Source organism: Leuresthes tenuis, unplaced genomic scaffold (assembly GCF_036924035.1).
Source record: "Leuresthes tenuis unplaced genomic scaffold, fLeuTen1.0.hap1 SCAF_8, whole genome shotgun sequence".
Lineage (NCBI taxonomy): Eukaryota > Metazoa > Chordata > Actinopteri > Atheriniformes > Atherinopsidae > Leuresthes > Leuresthes tenuis.
The window spans coordinates 1409670-1432481 of NW_027325362.1; the positions used below are offsets into that span (position 1 = coordinate 1409670).

General features: G+C 44.6%; 1 protein-coding gene and 1 non-coding gene across 5 annotated transcripts in view; one reads left to right on the forward strand and one right to left on the reverse strand.

Annotated features, from left to right (window-relative positions):
* Positions 1-22812, reverse strand: part of LOC140312710 (echinoderm microtubule-associated protein-like 6) — a 107949-nt gene that overhangs the window by 45786 nt on the left and 39351 nt on the right. For all 4 annotated transcript variants that reach the window (XM_072390495.1, XM_072390494.1, XM_072390497.1 and 1 more), the window contains exons 7-17: positions 20888-20961; positions 18793-18920; positions 11825-11962; positions 11613-11754; positions 11418-11532; positions 10543-10755; positions 10300-10467; positions 9280-9386; positions 4258-4376; positions 2446-2632; positions 2119-2224 (exon numbers count right to left, since the gene is read on the reverse strand). In XM_072390495.1, coding sequence (XP_072246596.1) covers positions 2119-2224; positions 2446-2632; positions 4258-4376; positions 9280-9386; positions 10300-10467; positions 10543-10755; positions 11418-11532; positions 11613-11754; positions 11825-11962; positions 18793-18920; positions 20888-20961 — 1497 coding nt within the window. The remainder of the gene's footprint in view (positions 1-2118; positions 2225-2445; positions 2633-4257; positions 4377-9279; positions 9387-10299; positions 10468-10542; positions 10756-11417; positions 11533-11612; positions 11755-11824; positions 11963-18792; positions 18921-20887; positions 20962-22812) is intronic.
* On the forward strand, positions 19988-20061 carry trnat-cgu (transfer RNA threonine (anticodon CGU)). The gene has a single exon. It is a non-coding gene; the product is annotated as a tRNA-Thr (tRNA).

Here is a 22812-nt window from a genome sequence, read left to right on the forward strand (position 1 = left end):
ATTCAGCTCTATATTCAGCTCTTAGTTCTACTATATTCAGCTCTATATTCAGCTCTATATTCAGCTCTTAGTTCTACTATATTCAACTCTATATTCAGCTCTATATTCAGCTCTTCGTTCTACTATATTCAGCTCTATATTCAGCTCTTAGTTCTACTATATTCAGCTCTATATTCAGCTCTATATTCAGCTCTATATTCAGCTCTATATTCAGCTCTTAGTTCTACTATATTCAGCTCTATATTCAGCTCTATATTCAGCTCTATATTCAGCTCTATATTCAGCTCTATATTCAGCTCTATATCTAGCTCTATATTCAGTTCTATATTCAGCTCTTAGTTCTACTATATTCAGCTCTATATTCAGCTCTATATTCAGCTCTATATTCAGCTCTATATTCAGGTTATGTAACGTTCTCTGAGGAGCAAAGAAAAACAGGATTTGCTGGGTCTTGATAAGTAGCTTTAATTTGACTTATTTCCAACCATATATGAAGAAATTAGTCTTTTTTTTATCATAAATCTGAATATTACATGCTGTGGATAACTGTTGAAGAGCTGAATGCATCACAGCTTATTTCTGTGAAGTTTGGCTGTAAATCTGACGGTAAAATACGCTCCATTACACGTAGATATGTTTATACCATCATGGTAAAAAGAAACCCTCTTTCAGCTTTAACAGTTCCTCTGTCCCTCAGTTAAAATCCAACCTGAGATCAACACAATATGAACAGAAACAGTGAAAAGTGAACCCTCACTGCAGGAACTAAGAGGGTAAGAAGCAGCTCTGATTAACTGATCCTCAGTCAGTGTGAGCAGCTCTATAAAAGTAGAAGTTTTTCCAACTAAAAGTTATAAAATCTAACTTTGAACTGGTTTGTTTTGTAACTTTGGCTCAGATTTAGGTAACTTTGGCTCAGATTCAGGTAACTTTGGCTCAGATTCAGGTAACTTTGGCTCAGATTCAGGTAACTTTGGCTCAGATTTTCTGTCAGTTTAACACGATGCCAAGGAGGAAAGACACCAGCAACGATCTCAGAGAAGCAGCTGCTGCTGCCCATCAGTCTGGGAAGGGTTATAAGGCCATTTCCAGACTATCTGGAGTCCATCATTCTACAGAGAGAAAGATTATTCACAAGTGGAAAACATTCAGGACAGCTGTCAATCTTCCCAGGAGTGGACGTCCCAGCAAGTTCACCCCAAGGTGAAGAAGCCCAGAGCTACATCTCAGACTCTACAGGCCTCAGTTAGCATGCTAAAGGTTAAAGGTCACCCCAAGGTGAAAAAGCCCAGAGCTACATCTCAGACTCTACAGGCCTCAGTTAGCATGTTAAAGGTTAAAGGTCACCCCAAGGTGAAAAAGCCCAGAGCTACATCTCAGACTCTACAGGCCTCAGTTAGCATGCTAAAGGTTAAAGGTCACCCCAAGGTGAGGAAGCCCAGAGCTACATCTCAGACTCTACAGGCCTCAGTTAGCATGCTAAAGGTTAAAGGTCACCCCAAGGTGAAAAAGCCCAGAGCTACATCTCAGACTCTCCAGGCCTCAGTTAGCATGCTAAAGGTTAAAGGTCACCCCAAGGTGAAAAAGCCCAGAGCTACATCTCAGACTCTACAGGCCTCAGTTAGCATGTTAAAGGTTAAAGGTCACCCCAAGGTGAAAAAGCCCAGAGCTACATCTCAGACTTTACAGGCCTCAGTTAGCATGTTAAAGGTTAAAGGTCACCCCAAGGTGAAGAAGCCCAGAGCTACATCTCAGACTCTCCAGGCCTCAGTTAGCATGTTAAAGGTTAAAGGTCACCCCAAGGTGAAAAAGCCCAGAGCTACATCTCAAACTCTACAGGCCTCAGTTAGCATGTTAAAGGTTAAAGGTCACCCCAAGGTGAAAAAGCCCAGAGCTACATCTCAGACTTTACAGGCCTCAGTTAGCATGTTAAAGGTTAAAGGTCACCCCAAGGTGAAAAAGCCCAGAGCTACATCTCAGACTCTACAGGCCTCAGTTAGCATGCTAAAGGTTAAAGGTCATGACAGCACAGTTAGAAAAAGACTGAACAAGGACGGCTTGTTTGGAAGGGCTGCAGGAGAAAGCCTCTACATCACATCTCGTCCACAAACACGTTACCTGAGAAGTCCAGCGAACACACTCCTCTCTGATGGAAACCTTTCAGCAAAGAAAGACACTTCAGAGTCTGGATGTCCCACACATGGACGGCCGGGTCTCTCCCCACCTGCACAAGCAACACATTTCTGATCAGATGATCCAAATTCATCCAGCCTGCAGAGAAGAATCTGCATCAACTTCTGATTCCAGCTTGGTCTTAAATTAAATCATGCAGAGTTCAGAGAAATATGACCTGAATATGCTGGAAACAGTAGAGCTCAATAACGGTGTGATTCAAAGTCAGGTTACGGAGCTACTTTTATCTAAAAGTAAACCCCGTGCGTGCACCTGTCCACTGGCAGCGAAGTCCTTCAGCGGGTGGATGCTGAGGCTCAGGATGTCGTCATCGTGGCCGAGGTAGAAGCGCTGACTGTGCAGCTGCCGGTTGTAGACCACGCCCACCGCCGCCACGTGGTACAGCACCTCGCCGCCCTGGGTGTAGAACAGGTTGTTCCTGCAGTCGTAACCACGGTACCTGCACACAGACATCCACTGCGTGTTAGCGTTATCGTCCGGATAGTGGAGTAGTGATAGTGCCCTTCATGTGGGAGAAAGGTGTCGGGGTCCTAAGGAAAGACCCTGATGCTAACCTGGGATATGAGTGTCAGTCTGGGTTTGGGTTCAAGGTCCAGTTTGTAGGATGTGGAGACATCTACAGGCGCAAACTGCCAGTTATAATCTAACCAGCTGTAATTTAACCAGCTATAATCTAACTAGCTATAATCTAACCAGCTGCAATCTAACCAGATATAATTCAACCAGCTATCATTTAACCAGCTATAATCTAACCAGCTATAATTTAACCAGCTATCATTTAACCAGCTATCATTTAACCAGTTATAATCTAACCAGCTGTAATTTAACCAGCTATAATTTAACCAGCTATCATTTAACCAGTTATAATCTAACCAGCTATAATCTAACCAGCTGTAATCTAACCAGCTGTAATCTAACCAGCTGTAATCTAACCAGATATAATTCAACCAGCTATCATTTAACCAGCAATAATCTAACCAGCTATAAGTTAACCAGCTATAACCAGCTATAATCTAATCAGCTATAATCTAACCAGCTATAATCTAACCAGCTATAATTTAACCAGCTATAATTTAACCAGCTGTAATCTAACCAGCTATAATTTAACCAGCTATAATTCAACCAGCTATAATTTAACCAGCTATAATTTAACCAGCTATAACCAGCTATAATTTAACCAGCTGTAATCTAACCAGCTATAATTTAACCAGCTATAATTCAACCAGCTATAATTGAACCAGCTATAATTGAACCAGCTATCATCTAACCAGCTATAATTTAACCAGCTATAATCTAACCAGATATAACCAGCTATAATTTAACCAACTATAACCAACTATAACCAGCTATAACCAGCTATAACCAGCTATAATTTAACCAGCTATAATTCAACCAGCTATAATTTAACCAGCTATAACCAGCTATAATTTAACCAGCTGTAATCTAACCAGCTATAATTTAACCAGCTATAATTCAACCAGCTATAATTGAACCAGCTATAATTGAACCAGCTATCATCTAACCAGCTATAATTTAACCAGCTATCATCTAACCAGTTATAACCAGCTATAATTTAACCAACTATAACCAACTATAACCAGCTATAACCAGCTATAACCAGCTATAATTTAACCAGCGATAAACCCCAAAACTACTTCAGAATAAAAAGAAAATCAAAGGTGTGTCCTGATGCGTTTGGTTTGTCCCTTTAAATTAAAGATATAGTCATGACTAAATACATGATAATTAGCAGTATAAAGATCAACCAACAATCAAAAAGTAAAATGTAGAGTTAGAAGCTTTAAATTCATCTTTTTGCTCTGCTCCAGACTGACATTTTGTTCCTTACAATCCTTCCTGTTTCTGAGGGAAATGTTGTATCTGCTGTAGTTTTATTGGCCACTTCCTGCTTCCATAAGAGGATTTTACTCAACGTTTTAAAGAATGAAAACATGAGATTAATCCCCATAAACCCATTTAACCGCGTCTTTGTCACATAACCTGTGCCAGTTCCTGGCAGACAGTATTCAGCTGAAGGTGCTGCTCCATCACATTAAAAGTTACCCGTGAACAAACTGCAGCCGGAGGCCCTGGTCCGGTCCTCTCTGCCGCTTCAGAGATCCGACCTGCTGCTTCTTCTCTCTGCTCTGCTGCCGCAGCTGAGGCAGGTCCTCCTTATACACCTGCAGGAGCACAAGCACAGCTCCGTGTTACTGACCTGTAAGCTGGAGCAGACTCACCTGCACCTGAGGGGTTTATCCTCCGGGAGCCGGACCCTACACCTGAGGGGTTTATCCTCCGGGAGCCGGACCCTACACCTGAGGGGTTTATCTGGGAGCCGGACCCTACACCTGAGGGGTTTATCCTCCAGGAGACGGACTCTACACCTGAGGGGTTTATCCTCCGGGAGCCGGACCCTACACCTGAGGGGTTTATCCTCCGGGAGCCGGACCCTACACCTGAGGGGTTTATCTGGGAGCCGGACCCTACACCTGAGGGGTTTATCCTCCAGGAGACGGACCCTACACCTGAGGGGTTTATCCTCCGGGAGCCGGACCCTACACCTGAGGGGTTTATCTGGGAGCCGGACCCTACACCTGAGGGACTTATCCTCCGGGAGCCGGACCCTACACCTGAGGGGTTTATCCTCCGGGAGCCGGATCCTACACCTGAGGGGTTTATCTGGGAGCCGGACCCTACACCTGAGGGACTTATCCTCTGGGAGCCGGACCCTACACCTGAGGGGTTTATCCTCCGGGAGCCGGACCCTACACCTGAGGGACTTATCCTCCGGGAGCCGGACCCTACACCTGAGGGGTTTATCCTCCGGGAGACGGACCCTACACCTGAGGGACTTATCCTCTGGGAGCCGGACCCTACACCTGAGGGGTTTATCCTCTGGGAGACGGACCCTACACCTGAGGGACTTATCCTCTGGGAGCCGGACCCTACACCTGAGGGACTTATCCTCCGGGAGCCGGACCCTACACCTGAGGGGTTTATCCTCTGGGAGCCGGACCCTACACCTGAGGGACTTATCCTCCGGGAGCCGGACCTTACACCTGAGGGGTTTATCCTCCGGGAGCCGGACCCTACACCTGAGGGACTTATCCTCCGGGAACCGGACTCTACACCTGAGGGGTTTATCCTCCGGGAGCCGGATCCTACACCTGAGGGGTTTATCTGGGAGCCGGACCCTACACCTGAGGGACTTATCCTCCGGGAGCCGGACCCTACACCTGAGGGACTTATCCTCCGGGAGCCGGACCCTACACCTGAGGGGTTTATCCTCCGGGAGACGGACCCTACACCTGAGGGGTTTATCCTCCGGGAGCCGGACCCTACACCTGAGGGGTTTATCCTCCGGGAGCCGGACCGGCTCACCTACACCTGAGGGGTTTATCCTCCGGGAGCCGGACCCTACACCTGAGGGACTTATCCTCTGGGAGCCGGACCCTACACCTGAGGGGTTTATCCTCCGGGAGCCGGACCCTACACCTGAGGGACTTATCCTCTGGGAGCCGGATCCTACACCTGAGGGGTTTATCCTCCGGGAGCCGGACCCTACACCTGAGGGACTTATCCTCTGGGAGCCGGATCCTACACCTGAGGGGTTTATCCTCCGGGAGCCGGACCCTACACCTGAGGGGTTTATCCTCCGGGAGCCGGACCGGCTCACCTACACCTGAGGGGTTTATCTGGTTGTTTTGTGTCTGTAGAGAGTTTTCATCTTTTCTTTAGTTTGCTCCTGCAGTTTGGATTGATTTTCAGTCTCATTTCAGTGTCTTTGATCATTTTACTTCTCCTTCTGTCCTCTGTCTTTTACAAGGCTTTTTTGGGGGGGTTGGTGTCTATTTGTGGTCAGATTGTCCTGTTTTTGTGGTCTTTTGCACCATATTTTAGAATTTTTGTGTCCTTTTTAAAGTTTTACGCATCTTTTGATCATTTTATCCCCGTTACTGGTCTTTTGCTCCACTTTTTTGTCGTTTTGTGTCCTTTTTTGATCAGTTTCTCCATACTTATGGTCCTCTGCTCTGCACTTTTTGAAGTGACGTGTCCCTCCTTGGTAATTCTTTACCTTTTTCTTGTCAATTTTTGACTGTTTGTTGGTGTTTTGTATCTTTTTGCCTTTACATTTACTCCTGTAGCGGATGCTTTTATCTTATTAGCGAGGAACAACACTGAAGCTTGAGGACAGTAAGAAACCCTGATGTAAGCCTAAAGTGCTAAATTCATTAAATCTATCCTGAGGACAGACTAGAAGAGGAAAAGAACTGCTAACTAAGTGCAGTGAAAGCATGTTCGGGCATTTTCATGCTTAATTTGTCTCTTTTAAACAAATTTATTATGATTTTTCCAAAAAGATAAATAAGACAAAACTCTAAACGAGGGACTAAACGAATAAATTCAACATTTGTTGCCTTTTGTGAACTGAATATTCCTCTTTTCTAATTAAAATGATTCTCCTGAGAGCTTCAGAGGTTCAGACTTTGCTCCCAGGATGGTTGAAGCTCTGCTTTCACACAGTTCCTCCTGTTTCCTCTGAATCTCAGCTATTGACAGCTGAAGGCATCTACAGAGAATCTGTGATTCTCTGCTGCTCAGCTGGCTGTTTGTTCACCATCTTTGTCTTAATTAGCAGCCGACACAACGATCAGCATGAAAAAATGTTTTTTCTTCATTTCTTGCGTCATTATTTGCTAAAACACACAGAGAGGGAAGGATGGAGGGAAACAAAGGTCTGGAAACGCGGTGGAAATAATACGGCAAACACCAGGAAGTTCAAGAATAACAGATTTGGGGAGAAATTCAAAGAAAAGAGAGAAAGAATGAGATGCTGGTGGGAATACAGAAATAATAATCTCTGCTTTCTTGCTGTTTCCAATTAAACTTCTGAACCAGTCTGAGCACATTTCCCTGTGATGCACTTCCAGCTCTATCTGCAAACAGCATGTTGTTGCAGCACTGACGGCGCCGTGGAAACGGCGGGCGCATGCCAGACAGCGTCTGGCGGTGCAGATAAGGCGTGTTTCATAATCACCGTGACAACCACACTGAGCCCTGCAGGCTGATGGAAATATGAAGGAGGAGACTCCATTAAAACACAATCTGCAGTAAAATCCTTCATCCACAGTTTTAGCTTCTCTTCATTGGCTCCCTGTTAAATTCAGAATAGAATTTAAGCTTCTTCTCCTCACATATAAAGCTCTTAATGACCGAGCTCCATCACATCTTAAAGATCTCACAGCTGGATATTTCCCCCACAGAGCACTTTGCTCTCAGGCTGCAGGTTTCCTTGTGGTTCCCAGAGTTTCTAAAAGCAGAATGGGAGGCAGAGCCTTCAGTTATCAGGCCCCTAAAAGCAGAATGGGAGGCAGAGCCTTCAGTTATCAGGCCCCTAAAAGCAGAATGGGAGGCAGAGCCTTCAGTTATCAGGCCCCTAAAAGCAGAATGGGAGGCAGAGCCTTCAGTTATCAGGCCCCTAAAAGCAGAATGGGAGGCAGAGCCTTCAGTTATCAGGCCCCTAAAAGCAGAATGGGAGGCAGAGCCTTCAGTTATCAGGCCCCTAAAAGCAGAATGGGAGGCAGAGCCTTCAGTTATCAGGCCCCTAAAAGCAGAATGGGAGGCAGAGCCTTCAGTTATCAGGCCCCTAAAAGCAGAATGGGAGGCAGAGCCTTCAGTTATCAGGCCCCTAAAAGCAGAATGGGAGGCAGAGCCTTCAGTTATCAGGCCCCTAAAAGCAGAATGGGAGGCAGAGCCTTCAGTTATCAGGCCCCTAAAAGCAGAATGGGAGGCAGAGCCTTCAGTTATCAGGCCCCTAAAAGCAGAATGGGAGGCAGAGCCTTCAGTTATCAGGCCCCTAAAAGCAGAATGGGAGGCAGAGCCTTCAGTTATCAGGCCCCTAAAAGCAGAATGGGAGGCAGAGCCTTCAGTTATCAGGCCCCTGAAAGCAGAATGGGAGGCAGAGCCTTCAGTTATCAGGCCCCTAAAAGCAGAATGGGAGGCAGAGCCTTCAGTTATCAGGCCCCTAAAAGCAGAATGGGAGGCAGAGCCTTCAGTTATCAGGCCCCTAAAAGCAGAATGGGAGGCAGAGCCTTCAGTTATCAGGCCCCTAAAAGCAGAATGGGAGGCAGAGCCTTCAGTTATCAGGCCCCTAAAAGCAGAATGGGAGGCAGAGCCTTCAGTTATCAGGCCCCTAAAAGCAGAATGGGAGGCAGAGCCTTCAGTTATCAGGCCCCTAAAAGCAGAATGGGAGGCAGAGCCTTCAGTTATCAGGCCCCTAAAAGCAGAATGGGAGGTAGAGCCTTCAGTTATCAGGCCCCTAAAAGCAGAATGGGAGGCAGAGCCTTCAGTTATCAGGCCCCTAAAAGCAGAATGGGAGGCAGAGCCTTCAGTTATCAGGCCCCTCTCTGTGGAACCAGCTGCCAGTTTGGCTTCAGGAAGCAGACACCCTCTCTACCTTTAAGATCAGGCTGAAACTTTCCTTCCTGATAAAGCTTATAGTTAGGGATGGCTCAGGTGAGCCTGAAACATCCCATAGTTCTGCTGCTATAGGCCCAGCCTGCTGGGGGAGCTCCCATGATGCACCTCTCCTCCCTCCATGTACAGATGACATCATTGCTGTCATTAACTTGTGTTTCTCTCTCTCAGCAGGTATCTCTGGCCTGGTGTTACGCTGCTTGTTGTCCCCTCTTTCCTGTCCTCTCAGCCCCAGCTGGTCCAGGCAGATGGACCCTTCCTGGTTCTGGTTCTGATGGAGGTTTCTTCCTGTTAAAAGGAGTTTTTTCTCTCCACAGTCGCCTCATGCAGCTCAGGACGGGGATTGGATCAGAGAGAAGTTTCATTGCGATCTGGATACTTTTTAATTGACTCTGTATGAACTGGGTAAGTTGGATTATGATTAATTACAGTGAACTGAATTGTAACTGGTTTGAACTGGATTGCATCTCTGAAGGGCCTTAAAATGACCTTTGCTCTGATTTGGTGCTTGATAAATAAAACCGTCTTCAGTAAAAAGCTTCATCCATGTCTCTGGGGAACCTGCATCTGTCCCCAGCAGCAACTCAGGCAGTAGGTGTCTCGTACCTGTCTGTCGTAGTTGATCTGGGTTTCCTGCTCGATGTCAGAGTCGAGCTCCGGGACGTCCGACACGTCGCTGTCCGACTCTTCGCTGTTGGAGTCCCCGTGACTGTCTGAGGAGGAGACAGGAGGACACATGCTGCTCAGCTAAAGCACTCGCTTAGCAACTGAGATCGAGCAATAAACTTAGAAACCGCAAACGTTCCCCGGAGGATTGGGCAATTTTCTTTGGTTTTGCTGTCCTATTAATGAGCTCCACTGAATTTTAAAGACTCCTGAGCATCATATGTACAACAAAGGCCACGAGAACCGGAAGTAGGGAATGCTAACAGCGTTAGCGGCTAATTTAACCAGCAGTCAGAACAACAGCCTAAAAGTCTAAAGGCTTTAGTTCAAACTTTTATAAATATATATAAATATCATAACAGCTGTCCCGGTTCCTTGAATTAAAAAGTATCTGTACCATAGCTCCGGTACAGGAAGTACCGCTTTGCAACTTCCGGTTTCAGGTGCTGACACACATGTATGTGGATCCTCACAACAAAGGCCACAAGAACCGGAAGCAGGGAATGCTAACAGCGTTAGCGGCTAATTTAACCAGCAGTCAGAACAACAGCCTAAATGCAGGCTTTAGTTCAAACTTTAAAAATATAACAGTAGTAAAAAGTATCTGTACCATAGCTCCGGTACAGGAAGTACCACTTTGCAACTTCCGGTTTCAGGTGCTGACACACATGTATGTGGATCCTCACAACAAAGGCCACAAGAACCGGAAGCAGGGAATGCTAACAGCGTTAGCGGCTAATTTAACCAGCAGTCAGAACAACAGCCTAAATGCAGGCTTTAGTTCAAACTTTAAAAATATAACAGTAGTAAAAAGTATCTATACCATAGCTCCGGTACAGGAAGTACCGCTTTGCAACTTCCGGTTTCAGGTGCCAACCAATCAGTGAGCAGCTGAGCCCATAAAACAACATTTTATCTTCCTCTTAGTCTCAGTCCCACATATTCTCATCTTTATCCTACCCTGTATGTTGACGTCCAGACCTCCGTTCATGACCGATTCTGGTAGAAACCGCCACTGGAAGAGGGCGTGGTCGGCTCCCCCCGTGGTCAGCACCCACTGCAGGTCGTGTGACCACCGGACGTTGGTCACATGGGCGGAGTGACCGATGTACTTCTTAAATTTTGCCCCTTGAGGAAAAAACATTATTTACATTTAAAGCGAATCCAGGAAAGAAGAAGGCGGGAATAAAACGGAGCAGAGACCTTTCCTCAGGCAGGGGAAGCGGTAGAGCTTCACAAGGCCGAGGTCGTCTCCGGTGACGAGCAAGGCAGCGGCGTGGTTGGCATCCACGGCGTTGATCTCTGTAGAATCTGAGTACTTTGGCCAGATGCCGCTGACCTCTGTGCCCAGGACGCCGCTCCAGGAGGCCCAGCGCTGACCTTTGACCTCCTCCTTACTGACGATGGGCTTCCCCACTGCAGCAGGGAGACGAAGGAGGTCAGAAACATGTCTGTGAACGAGCCTCCATGTGTCAACCGCCGGTTTATCTCACTGCTGATGTCAAAGAGACTGAAAGAAGAGCTGATTTTAACGCTTTTCTGACAGGATTATTGGATCTGTTTAATCCGTAATTGTTTCTGTTTATTGCTCTAATCCTGCTCTGCTTTTTCACAGTTCTCTGACTTTCTGAGCTGCATTTGTAATTTCATCCCAATGTTCTCGGTTACGCTTTATTTCAGCGTCTTAAACCTGTAAAAGTGGAGTATCGGCTGATTAAGGAGTGTAAATATCTGGTCTTCTGTGATCATTGTGACATCACAAGGAAACTTGTCACATCCCTGCAACTTGAATTATTTTGAGTAAAACCAGGAAGGAACAATAGAAGCCAATCTGCTCTGATTGGTCAGCTCCACCTGTTTGAAGAGGCCACGCCCACATTATGCATTAACTTACATTTCATTGGACGAGAAGTTAGTGTACGCCCCCCAGTGCAGGATGAGTCATCGACATTTTCCAGCTTTTTGGAAAAACTAACTTTCCTTTTGCACCTTTTTCATTTAACATAGAAAAAAGACGTATTTACACATCATCTATGATGTTATGGAGGCCTTGAAGTTGGAATAATTGGGCGACTCACAGGGCATCCGGTAGAAGAGGCGTTCCCCTGCGCCGTCATTCGTCTGCAGGATTTTGCTGTCCAGAGACCAGTCCAGGTGTGTGATGAAACTGGAGGATTTGCTGCACTCTCCAACCTGGGAGCCGTCATAAAGACGAGAAAGATGTCAAAACATGAGAAAGACCTTCAACTGTGCAAGTTTTTCATCTTCCCAACCTTCTTGTATCTCTGGGCAACGGCGTAGATGTCCACCAGTCCGTCATTGGAGCCGACGGCGAGGTACGCTCCATCCGGAGAAAACTTCATCTCATGGATCACCTCCTTCCTGTCCTTGATGTGGACGACCTCCGTCATGTCTCTGAGGGGGACACGCATGCAGTTAATGCCACTTTAAACCAGCATCCACGTTCAGCTCCTGTCTGACTCACCTGACTCTCAGCACTGTGAAGGATCCGTCCTTCATCCCCAGAGCCAGCTGGGATCCGTCCACGCTGAACGCCACGCTGCGGACCGCCTCCTCCATGTTACAGCGAGCGATTAGGGTGTGATCCACCAGACTCCACAACCTGACACACACAGTAATTATGTTTATTCACAGTTATGGATCCGTTCCCACAAGCTATTTTTCCAGGAGATCTCTGCTGGATAAAATGGACAAGACACGATGAGTTAGAGATGAAGAAAAAATGATGTTGGGTTTAGCATCTAAGATCATTCTTTTCTTTTTTACGATATGAAGATTAACTGATTGCAGTTTTCTACCAAAGTATGGAGGTAACACGATGTCACAGTTCACTGCATAACCTCCTATTTGCTGCTTCTTCAGAGCTTTTTTCTGTGAAAACATATTTCTGAGGCATGTTTCTGAGCTGGTTTGGATGCTGAGCTGCTGGAAGGAGTTCTGCTGAGAACACTGGCAGTTTTTTTACGGGGTAACGGGGGTGTTAACCTGTTGAAGCAGCTGATTGAGCTTTCCAAAGACCAAGTAATGCCTGGAATTAGAGTTGAAGTTGAAGAGGAGGTGTCTTGGATGCAGAGCAGGAACAAAATGGAGGAAAAGGAGGAAGTTTAAAGCATTTCTTCCTTTGATCATCAGGGGAAATGTGAGATCTCTGGTGGATAAAATGGACGAGCTCAGAGCCCTGATGAGGACACAGCTCTCTGCTCAGCTTTAAGACTATCCGGGCAGACAGAGACTGCAGACAGAGCGCTAACAGTAAAGGAGGAGGATCACAGAGCTGGTTAACAACAGATGGTGGAATCCTGGACCTGGCTGCAGGAACAACTCTAACAGCTCTCTGCTCAGCTTTAAGACTATCCGGGCAGACAGAGACTGCAGACAGAGCGCTAACAGTAAAGGAGGAGGATCACAGAGCTGGTTAACAACAGATGGTGGAATCCTGGACCTGGCTGCAGGAACAGCTCTAACAGCTGTCTGCTCAGCTTTAAGACTATCCGGGCAGACAGAGACTGCAGACAGAGCGCTAACAGTAAAGGAGGAGGATCACAGAGCTGGTTAACAACAGATGGTGGAATCCTGGACCTGGCTGCAGGAACAACTCTAACAGCTCTCTGCTCAGCTTTAAGACTATCCGGGCAGACAGAGACTGCAGACAGAGCGCTAACAGTAAAGGAGGAGGATCACAGAGCTGGTTAACAACAGATGGTGGAATCCTGGAGCGTCTCTGCAGCCCAGATGTTGAACTGCTGGCTGTGAGTTTCTGTCCATGTTGTCTTCTGAGAGTTCACCTGAGTTACCTGCTGACGCTGTGTGTGACATCATCAGCTGAGTTGTTGCTAAGCTACAGAAACAACAGCCCAACCCACTGATGGAGACCTCTGAAGGTTTCTACCTTCCTCTCTGCTGCACTTCAGCTTATTTATATTTTATTCTGTTATCTGTAACAACAGCTGGTCTTTAATAATAATTAATCCTGCAGGGATATAATTCACCTTCAGGGGTTAATAAAGAATTAATGAATCGGATCGACGAATGAATGAAAGCTCATTACCAGTCAATCAGCTCCCAGTTAGTTTGTTCATGAAGATAAAAAAAACCCACAATTAAAGCAATGACAGTTACACCAAGTGTGAGGACAAGGAAACGAAGTGTCTCCATGGAAACAGGAGAATTTATCACCATAAAAACTCTCACAATGCAGCACAGGCTCAACAGCGATGAGCGTCAAACTTCAGTCCAGTTCAACACTAAGTAAAGATTTATCCGTTAACCTTCAGCTTTTAGGACACTGCTCAGGTGTTAAATGATGCCTTTGACTGGCCTCAGCAGCCTGCGATGAACCAGCAGGACAATGTTGGCCATGTTTTCACAGATATTTACAATAAGAAATGATTACAGCCCACATTTGCTGCTGCTTTGCTACGCCACCTCCACCCTTAGCTTTTAGATCGCATCCTGTCAGATATTAAAACAGTAAAACTTCTGATTCATGCTCAGGGTGTAACGAAACTAAAGACTCAGTGATGATGTTTATGTTTTTAGCAGATGCTTTTATCCAAAGGTAGGGTAAGGAGGTCTTGCCTAAGGACCTAAGGAAGCAAAAAGCTGTTATTAACAGAAAGAAACCATCTGCTTTGGCATGTTGGTGTCAGAAAGAGTCTAACTGACAGATTCACCAACCAACGAAGCTTTATTCTCTCCATAAAGTTCTGATGCAAATTCATAGCATGTCTCATGATTCTCTTACACTGAAAGTGGATATTTGTGGGATACTCGCATGTTTAGATGCAGGCCTGTTCGGTAAAACTGAATTATTACATGTGTTTGCAACCTCTGGAAGTCCTAAAGAAGGTTGAAATGATGTCAGGATTGTAGAGGAATGGATTTCTGAACGATTACTGAAGAAAACCAGGGTTTGGAGCGATGAAGGGATCTAATACAGATGAAAACTAGTAAATCTGAACGTACTGAACACGTGGGAAACTCTGCAGGAAGGACGGAGCAGCTGAGGACCAAAGGAAAGCCAGAACACAACACAAGGATGATGAAGATGTGTTACAGCGTGATGTTGAGGTTGTGTTTTATTCCTAAACCTAACCAAGCAGCTGAGGACCAAAGGAAAGCCAGAACACAACACAAGGATGATGAAGATGTGTTACAGCGTGATGTTGAGGTTGTGTTTTATCCCTAAACCTAACCAAGCAGCTGAGGACCAAAGGAAAGCCAGAACACAACACAAGGATGATGAAGATGTGTTACAGCGTGATGTTGAGGTTGTTTTATTCCTAAACCTAACCAAGCAGCTGAGGACCAAAGGAAAGCCAGAACACAACACAAGGATGATGAAGATGTGTTACAGCGTGATGTTGAGGTTGTGTTTTATTCGTAAACCTAACCAAGCAGCTGAGGACCAAAGGAAAGCCAGAACACAACACAAGGATGATGAAGATGTGTTACAGCGTGATGTTGAGGTTGTGTTTTATCCCTAAACCTAACCAAGCAGCTGAGGACCAAAGGAAAGCCAGAACACAATACAAGGATGATGAAGATGTGTTACAGCGTGATGTTGAGGTTGTGTTTTATCCCTAAACCTAACTAAACCTAACCAAGCAGCTGAGGACCAAAGGAAAGCCAGAACACAACACAAGGATGATGAAGATGTGTTACAGCGTGATGTTGAGGTTGTGTTTTATTCCTAAACCTAACCAAGCAGCTGAGGACCAAAGGAAAGCCAGAACACAACACAAGGATGATGAAGATGTGTTACAGCGTGATGTTGAGGTTGTGTTTTATCCCTAAACCTAACTAAACCTAACCAAGCAGCTGAGGACCAAAGGAAAGCCAGAACACAACACAAGGATGATGAAGATGTGTTACAGCGTGATGTTGAGGTTGTGTTTTATTCGTAAACCTAACCAAGCAGCTGAGGACCAAAGGAAAGCCAGAACACAACACAAGGATGATGAAGATGTGTTACAGCGTGATGTTGAGGTTGTGTTTTATTCCTAAACCTAACCAAGCAGCTGAGGACCAAAGGAAAGCCAGAACACAACACAAGGATGATGAAGATGTGTTACAGCGTGATGTTGAGGTTGTGTTTTATCCCTAAACCTAACCAAGCAGCTGAGGACCAAAGGAAAGCCAGAACACAACACAAGGATGATGAAGATGTGTTACAGCGTGATGTTGAGGTTGTTTTATTCCTAAACCTAACCAAGCAGCTGAGGACCAAAGGAAAGCCAGAACACAACACAAGGATGATGAAGATGTGTTACAGCGTGATGTTGAGGTTGTGTTTTATTCGTAAACCTAACCAAGCAGCTGAGGACCAAAGGAAAGCCAGAACACAACACAAGGATGATGAAGATGTGTTACAGCGTGATGTTGAGGTTGTGTTTTATCCCTAAACCTAACCAAGCAGCTGAGGACCAAAGGAAAGCCAGAACACAATACAAGGATGATGAAGATGTGTTACAGCGTGATGTTGAGGTTGTGTTTTATCCCTAAACCTAACTAAACCTAACCAAGCAGCTGAGGACCAAAGGAAAGCCAGAACACAACACAAGGATGATGAAGATGTGTTACAGCGTGATGTTGAGGTTGTGTTTTATTCCTAAACCTAACCAAGCAGCTGAGGACCAAAGGAAAGCCAGAACACAACACAAGGATGATGAAGATGTGTTACAGCGTGATGTTGAGGTTGTGTTTTATCCCTAAACCTAACTAAACCTAACCAAGCAGCTGAGGACCAAAGGAAAGCCAGAACACAACACAAGGATGATGAAGATGTGTTACAGCGTGATGTTGAGGTTGTTTTATTCCTAAACCTAACCAAGCAGCTGAGGACCAACGGAAAGCCAGAACACAACACAAGGAAGATGAAGATGTGTTACAGCGTGATGTTGAGGTTGTGTTTTATTCCTAAACCTAACCAAGCAGCTGAGGACCAAAGGAAAGCCAGAACACAACACAAGGATGATGAAGATGACGTGTTACAGCGAGATGTTGAGGTTGTGTTTTATCCCTAAACCTAACCAAGCAGCTGAGGACCAAAGGAAAGCCAGAACACAACACAAGGATGATGAAGATGTGTTACAGCGTGATGTTGAGGTTGTGTTTTATTCCTAAACCTAACCAAGCAGCTGAGGACCAACGGAAAGCCAGAACACAACACAAGGAAGATGAAGATGTGTTACAGCGTGATGTTGAGGTTGTGTTTTATTCCTAAACCTAACCAAGCAGCTGAGGACCAAAGGAAAGCCAGAACACAACACAAGGATGATGAAGATGTGTTACAGCGTGATGTTGAGGTTGTGTTTTATCCCTAAACCTAACTAAACCTAACCAAGCAGCTGAGGACCAAAGGAAAGCCAGAACACAACACAAGGATGATGAAGATGTGTTACAGCGTGATGTTGAGGTTGTGTTTTATTCGTAAACCTAACCAAGCAGCTGAGGACCAAAGGAAAGCCAGAACACAACACAAGGATGATGAAGATGATGTGTTACAGCGTGATGTTGAGGTTGTGTTTTATCCCTAAACCTAACCAAGCAGCTGAGGACCAAAGGAAAGCCAGAACACAACACAAGGATGATGAAGATGTGTTACAGCGTGATGTTGAGGTTGTGTTTTATTCCTAAACCTAACCAAGCAGCTGAGGACCAAAGGAAAGCCAGAACACAACACAAGGATGATGAAGATGACGTGTTACAGCGTGATGTTGAGGTTGTGTTTTATCCCTAAACCTAACCAAGCAGCTGAGGACCAAAGCAAAGCCAGAACACAACACAAGGATGATGAAGATGTGTTACAGCGTGATGTTGAGGTTGTGTTTTATTCCTAAACCGAACCAAGCAGCTGAGGACCAAAGGAAAGCCAGAACACAACACAAGGATGATGAAGATGTGTTACAGCGTGATGTTGAGGTTGTGTTTTATCCCTAAACCTAACCAAGCAGCTGAGGACCAAAGGAAAGCCAGAACACAACACAAGGATGATGAAGATGTGTTACAGCGTGATGTTGAGGTTGTGTTTTATCCCTAAACCTAACCAAGCAGCTGAGGACCAAAGGAAAGCCAGAACACAACACAAGGATGATGAAGATGACGTGTTACAGCGTGATGTTGAGGTTGTGTTTTAGCCCTAAACCTAACCAAGCAGCTGAGGACCAAAGGAAAGCCAGAACACAACACAAGGATGATGAAGATGTGTTACAGCGTGATGTTGAGGTTGTGTTTTAGCCCTAAACCTAACCAAGCAGCTGAGGACCAAAGGAAAGCCAGAACACAACACAAGGATGATGAAGATGTGTTACAGCGTGATGTTGAGGTTGTGTTTTATCCCTAAACCTAACCAAGCAGCTGAGGACCAAAGGAAAGCCAGAACACAACACAAGGATGATGAAGATGTGTTACAGCGTGATGTTGAGGTTGTGTTTTAGCCCTAAACCTAACCAAGCAGCTGAGGACCAAAGGAAAGCCAGAACACAACACAAAGATAATGAAGATGATGTGTTACAGCGTGATGTTGAGGTTGTGTTTTATCCCTAAACCTAACCAAGCAGCTGAGGACCAAAGGAAAGCCAGAACACAACACAAGGATGATGAAGATGTGTTACAGCGTGATGTTGAGGTTGTGTTTTAGCCCTAAACCTAACCAAGCAGCTGAGGACCAAAGGAAAGCCAGAACACAACACAAGGATGATGAAGATGTGTTACAGCGTGATGTTGAGGTTGTGTTTTATTCCTAAACCTAACCAAGTAGCTGAGGACCAAAGGAAAGCCAGAACACAACACAAGGATGATGAAGATGTGTTACAGCGTGATGTTGAGGTTGTGTTTTATTCCTAAACCTAACCAAGCAGCGATGGTGCCCAAACATGAGGGAGGTGAAACTAAATTGAAACTGAAACATGTGTATGCAACCTGTGGAAGTTTCTGTTTATGCATTTAGCAGATGCTTTTATCCCAAGCGACTTACAGATAGGCAGGTAGGGTAAGGACCCCTACTGGAGGTAATATCTTTCATGCAGGGGATTTGAACCCAGGTCTCCCATATGGAAGGTGGCAATCATACCACTACACTATCCAGCCCTTTAAGATCACTCTTTAAACTTGATTCTTGACCTTTTTCGCATCCCCTCCTGTTGCTTCTGGAAGTTTTGCTGCTCATGAATGACGTTTGTCACAGATCAAAGCGACATTTCAGTCATCAGGAAGAAGTGGCACATGTGTTTTCTACACGTTTTCAGTCTGTTTTTGACTTAAAACCAAAAAGTTTATTCAAAAACTGTTTTTAATGGTAACATAAGGCATCAAACAACTGGTTTCTGAAGGGCAGTTCTGCTAAAATAACACCAGAATATCTGTTTTTGGATTTTTTTGCACATGTACAGCCACATGAATGTGTTGTCATGGTGAAGAAAAGGCATTCACCTGACGGAGCGGTCGTCGCTGCCGGTGACAGCCAGAGGCTTTTTAGGATGAACGTCGAGCGCCCAGAGCTCGCCCTCGCTGTGTCCCTGCATGATGAGCAGCGGTTTGTCGCGGTCCCGCACCATCACCTGCACACATGCACCCATCGCTGTAGCCAAAAAAAAGCATCTTTTCACAGGTTTTTATTGTGACGTCTGTGGGTGTGGATCAGGGTTAAGCTGCTTTCTAACTCTCCTCCTCCTCAACATTCAGGGCCATGAGACTCAGCCTGAAAACCAACACAAAAAGCTCAAAACCAACTGGATGAAGCTCTCTTTCAAACCTCCCGTCGAGCAGCCGGTAAAATCAAGTCGATGCCACAAAGAGACATGTTGCTGCCACTTTTATGTCTGTTCGTGTTATTTATATGTATCATATATATGCATATATGATGTACTTATATATATATATATATATATATTATATATATGCATCCTCTCACCGACTCAAACGTCTATAAATCTATTCCCGGTCTGCTCACAAGTTATCTTTGGACTTATATCCATTAAAAAGTATGTCTTCAGTCCAATGTCCTCAACAACATTTAGGTTTAATTTCATTCATGATGTTTTATCTTGTTCCTTTCTCTATCTACATGCATTTAATTTAATTTCGTGCTTTGTTATCTTTACCCCTGCTGACCTGAGTTGAATAGTTTGAATCTTTCTCAGCGGGAAACTTCCCGGCTAAACAAAAGGAAATAAATAAATGAACAGATATACTTTATTCTGAGTTTATTCCTGAGTTGCTACACATCTTATCCAGAAAAACACTTAGAAAAGAGATTTTGAATCTAAAGAGTTTTATCTTCTGTTCAAATAAAGGTTAATAATAAACTTCCTGAGTCATATTTTACGAATAGTTTGAAATAGTCTTCTCGGCGGGAAACTTCCTGGCTAAACAAAAGGAAATAAATTAATGAACAGATATACTTTATTCACAATAGAAAACAGAAAAATAGAATATTTCATGAGAAATATCGTCTCATCTTGGATCTGATGGCAGAAACATGTCTCAGACAGGAGCAACAAAAGGCTGGAAATGTACAAAGAAACAGCTGGAGGAACATGATGAAACTAATCGGGTCAATTGGCAACATAACTGGGTATAAAACCAGAACCTTAAGGAGGTAGAGTCTCTCAGAAGATCTGCAGAAGGTGCTGTGGCTCAGCTGGTCAAAGCGCCTGTCTCGTAAACAGGAGATCCTGGGTTCGAATCCCAGCAGCGCCTGGTTGTTGTGTCGTATCATCAGAACTATGCATTTAAAATCAGCCTCAGAACAAAGGTTTGTTATGCTGAGCCTCTTAATATCAGCAGGCTGCTACTTCACAGCTTTCAGTTCAAAACCTGCACATCTGGAAAGGTATAAACAGGTTTTAGAGCAAAGAAAGAAGATCTAGGACTGCTGAGCCTCTTAATATCAGCAGGCTGCTTCTTCACAGCTTTCAGTTCAAAACCTGCACATCTGGAAAGGTATAAACAGGTTTTAGAGCAAAGAAAGAAGACCCAGGACTGCTGAGCAGCTGGAGTCCTCTATCAGAGAAGAATGGGACAACATCCAGCTGGTCTGCTCAGTTCCAGATGTTTACAGATGCTGTTAAAAGAAGAGGGGATGCTGCACAGCTGTTCCAACTTTTCTGAGACATGTTGCTGAATCAGATTCAGGATGAGCTTTAAACAGCTGCACCTCCACCCGAGCTTCTCCTTTCTGGTTAAGTCTTTAATGACCCTTCATCCAGAACAGAGTCACACCATCAAATATAACTCCATGCAGACGGAAACTGTAATCTTTCCTCTACAAAGTGGTCCTGACTGATTCAAGCCTGCTTTCTGAGAGACACTCGTCACCACTGCAGAGTGTTGAACGAATCCTCATCTTTTACCCTTTTGCTGCATTCTTCAGCGTTAAAATGTTCATCCAGATTCCTCACAGGTAAACTTTAACTAAAAAGCTTTGAGAGGTTTCAGAAGTTTGGTTCGTTAGGAGCCAGTTCAGCAGCAGGAGAGCAGACTGCAGCCCAGTTTTTCTGTCCTATTTGTTCGTCTTCCACCTCACCTCAAAGATCTCGCTGTCCTGTGTTCCCGCCAGGATCCGGTCGGCTCGCCAGCAGACGCTGCGAATAGACAGACCTGGAGGAGGAGGAAGAGGAGGCAAATGGAGAAAGAAAAGCATTATTCAGTGTCTAAAATAAACTGGAGAAACAACACAAGAGCCGCCGTAAACTAGATTTTAGGCAAAAGAGAAGAAGAAACTGAGACATAAGAGTCAGAGATGAACCGGCGTAGAGAAGCCAGAGAAATAATCAATAATCACTGAGAAAGAAACATGTCTGGTTCAACTTTCAGCTCCAGTCATTCTTCTTCTGAGCAGAACATTTCAGGAACTCCTTTTTCACTGTTCAGATTAGAGAGTATCATCAGGAAGCAGCTTGAAAAACAACGTTTAATAATGAATAATTAACTAATTACACTAAAGAATGAAATACCTTTACAAAAAAACAGGCTTCGTTCGTTTTTATTCGAGCCTTTGGATGAAACTTTATTGAAATTAATCAGATGAAGACGTTTTTACACCTTCTAAAAGAACCAAAACGGAGTGTTTTCACGGCCAAAGGGACGTCACTCATCTGTGAACTGCTGTTTCTTCTTGTTTCATAGAAGAAGTTGGTAGCTTTTTAATGGAAATCTGTTTCATGTGGAGTTCCTCAGGGTTCTGAGCTCGGACCGATTCTTTTTACTTTATACATGCTTCCATTAGGTAACATTATCAGACAGCATGGCATAAAGTCCCATTGCTATGCTGATGATACTCAGCTGTACTTATCTATGAAACCAGATGAACCCAATAGGTTGGTCAGACTAAAAGCCTGTCTTAAAGACATAAAGACCTGGATGACTCAGAACTTTCTGCTCTTTAAACTTGATTCTTGTCCTGTGGGTCATGTGACCTTTTTCCGCTTCCCCTCCTGTTGCTTCTGGAAGTTTTGCTGCTCATGAATGACGTTTGTCACAGATCAAAGCGACATTTCAGTCATCGGGAAGAAGTGGCACATGTGTTTTCTACATGTTTTCAGTCTGTTTTTGACTTAAAACCAAAAAGTTTATTCAAAAACTGTTTTTAATGGTAACATAAGGCATCAAACAACTGGTTTCTGAAGGGCAGTTCTGCTAAAATAACACCAGAATATCTGTTTTGGGATTTTTTTGCACATGTACAGCCACATTAATGTGTTGTCATGGTGAAGAAAAGGTAACGAAGAAGAAGAAACGGCGTGAGGGCACCAGGAGCTCGGGGGCAGTTTCAGGCCTGAGAATAACAACAAGAGCGAATAAAGTTTTAGGTTCACAGACTTCTATGGTGTTGCTTTAAGAGACAGAAGCAATTTAAACAACCATGAACCTTTAGTTTACTCTTGTTACGGGAGCAGAATGTAATTATTTTTGGATGAAAAATATCAGAATACCTCATTTTTCATTGTTTCATTCTCTTCAGTACAAGATAAATGTTCAGCGCCAGAGAAAAGACGTCAGAGAACCGGAGCATGTTTGTTTTTCTGCATCTCTGTGAAACTGCTGTTCTCCAGAGTCTCAAATCTTATTAGCAGAGCTGTTCAGCAGCACAGCGCTCGCCAATTAGAGCATCTGCTGTCGCTGATGGCATGACTCAGCGCGCGATGTTTCCTGTAACTTTGTTAGAAACGTCCCCCCGGAGCTTCACCAGCCAAAACAACCTGATAGATGAGGAGCTTATGGGGAAAACTTGAATTTAATTGGGAAACAGTTTTTGGTAAACATCCCACACAGGATGCGGCCTGTTAAAGATGTGAAGTGATGACAGCGGCCTGAAGGCAGCACAGAGGAAATAAATGTATAACAAAACTCAGGTTTAACTCTCACCACAAACATAACTGTGGGAGATATGCTAATTAGACCTTTACCGTATTCTTTGTTTACCTTGTATTGGTTCGTGCAGTGTTGGTC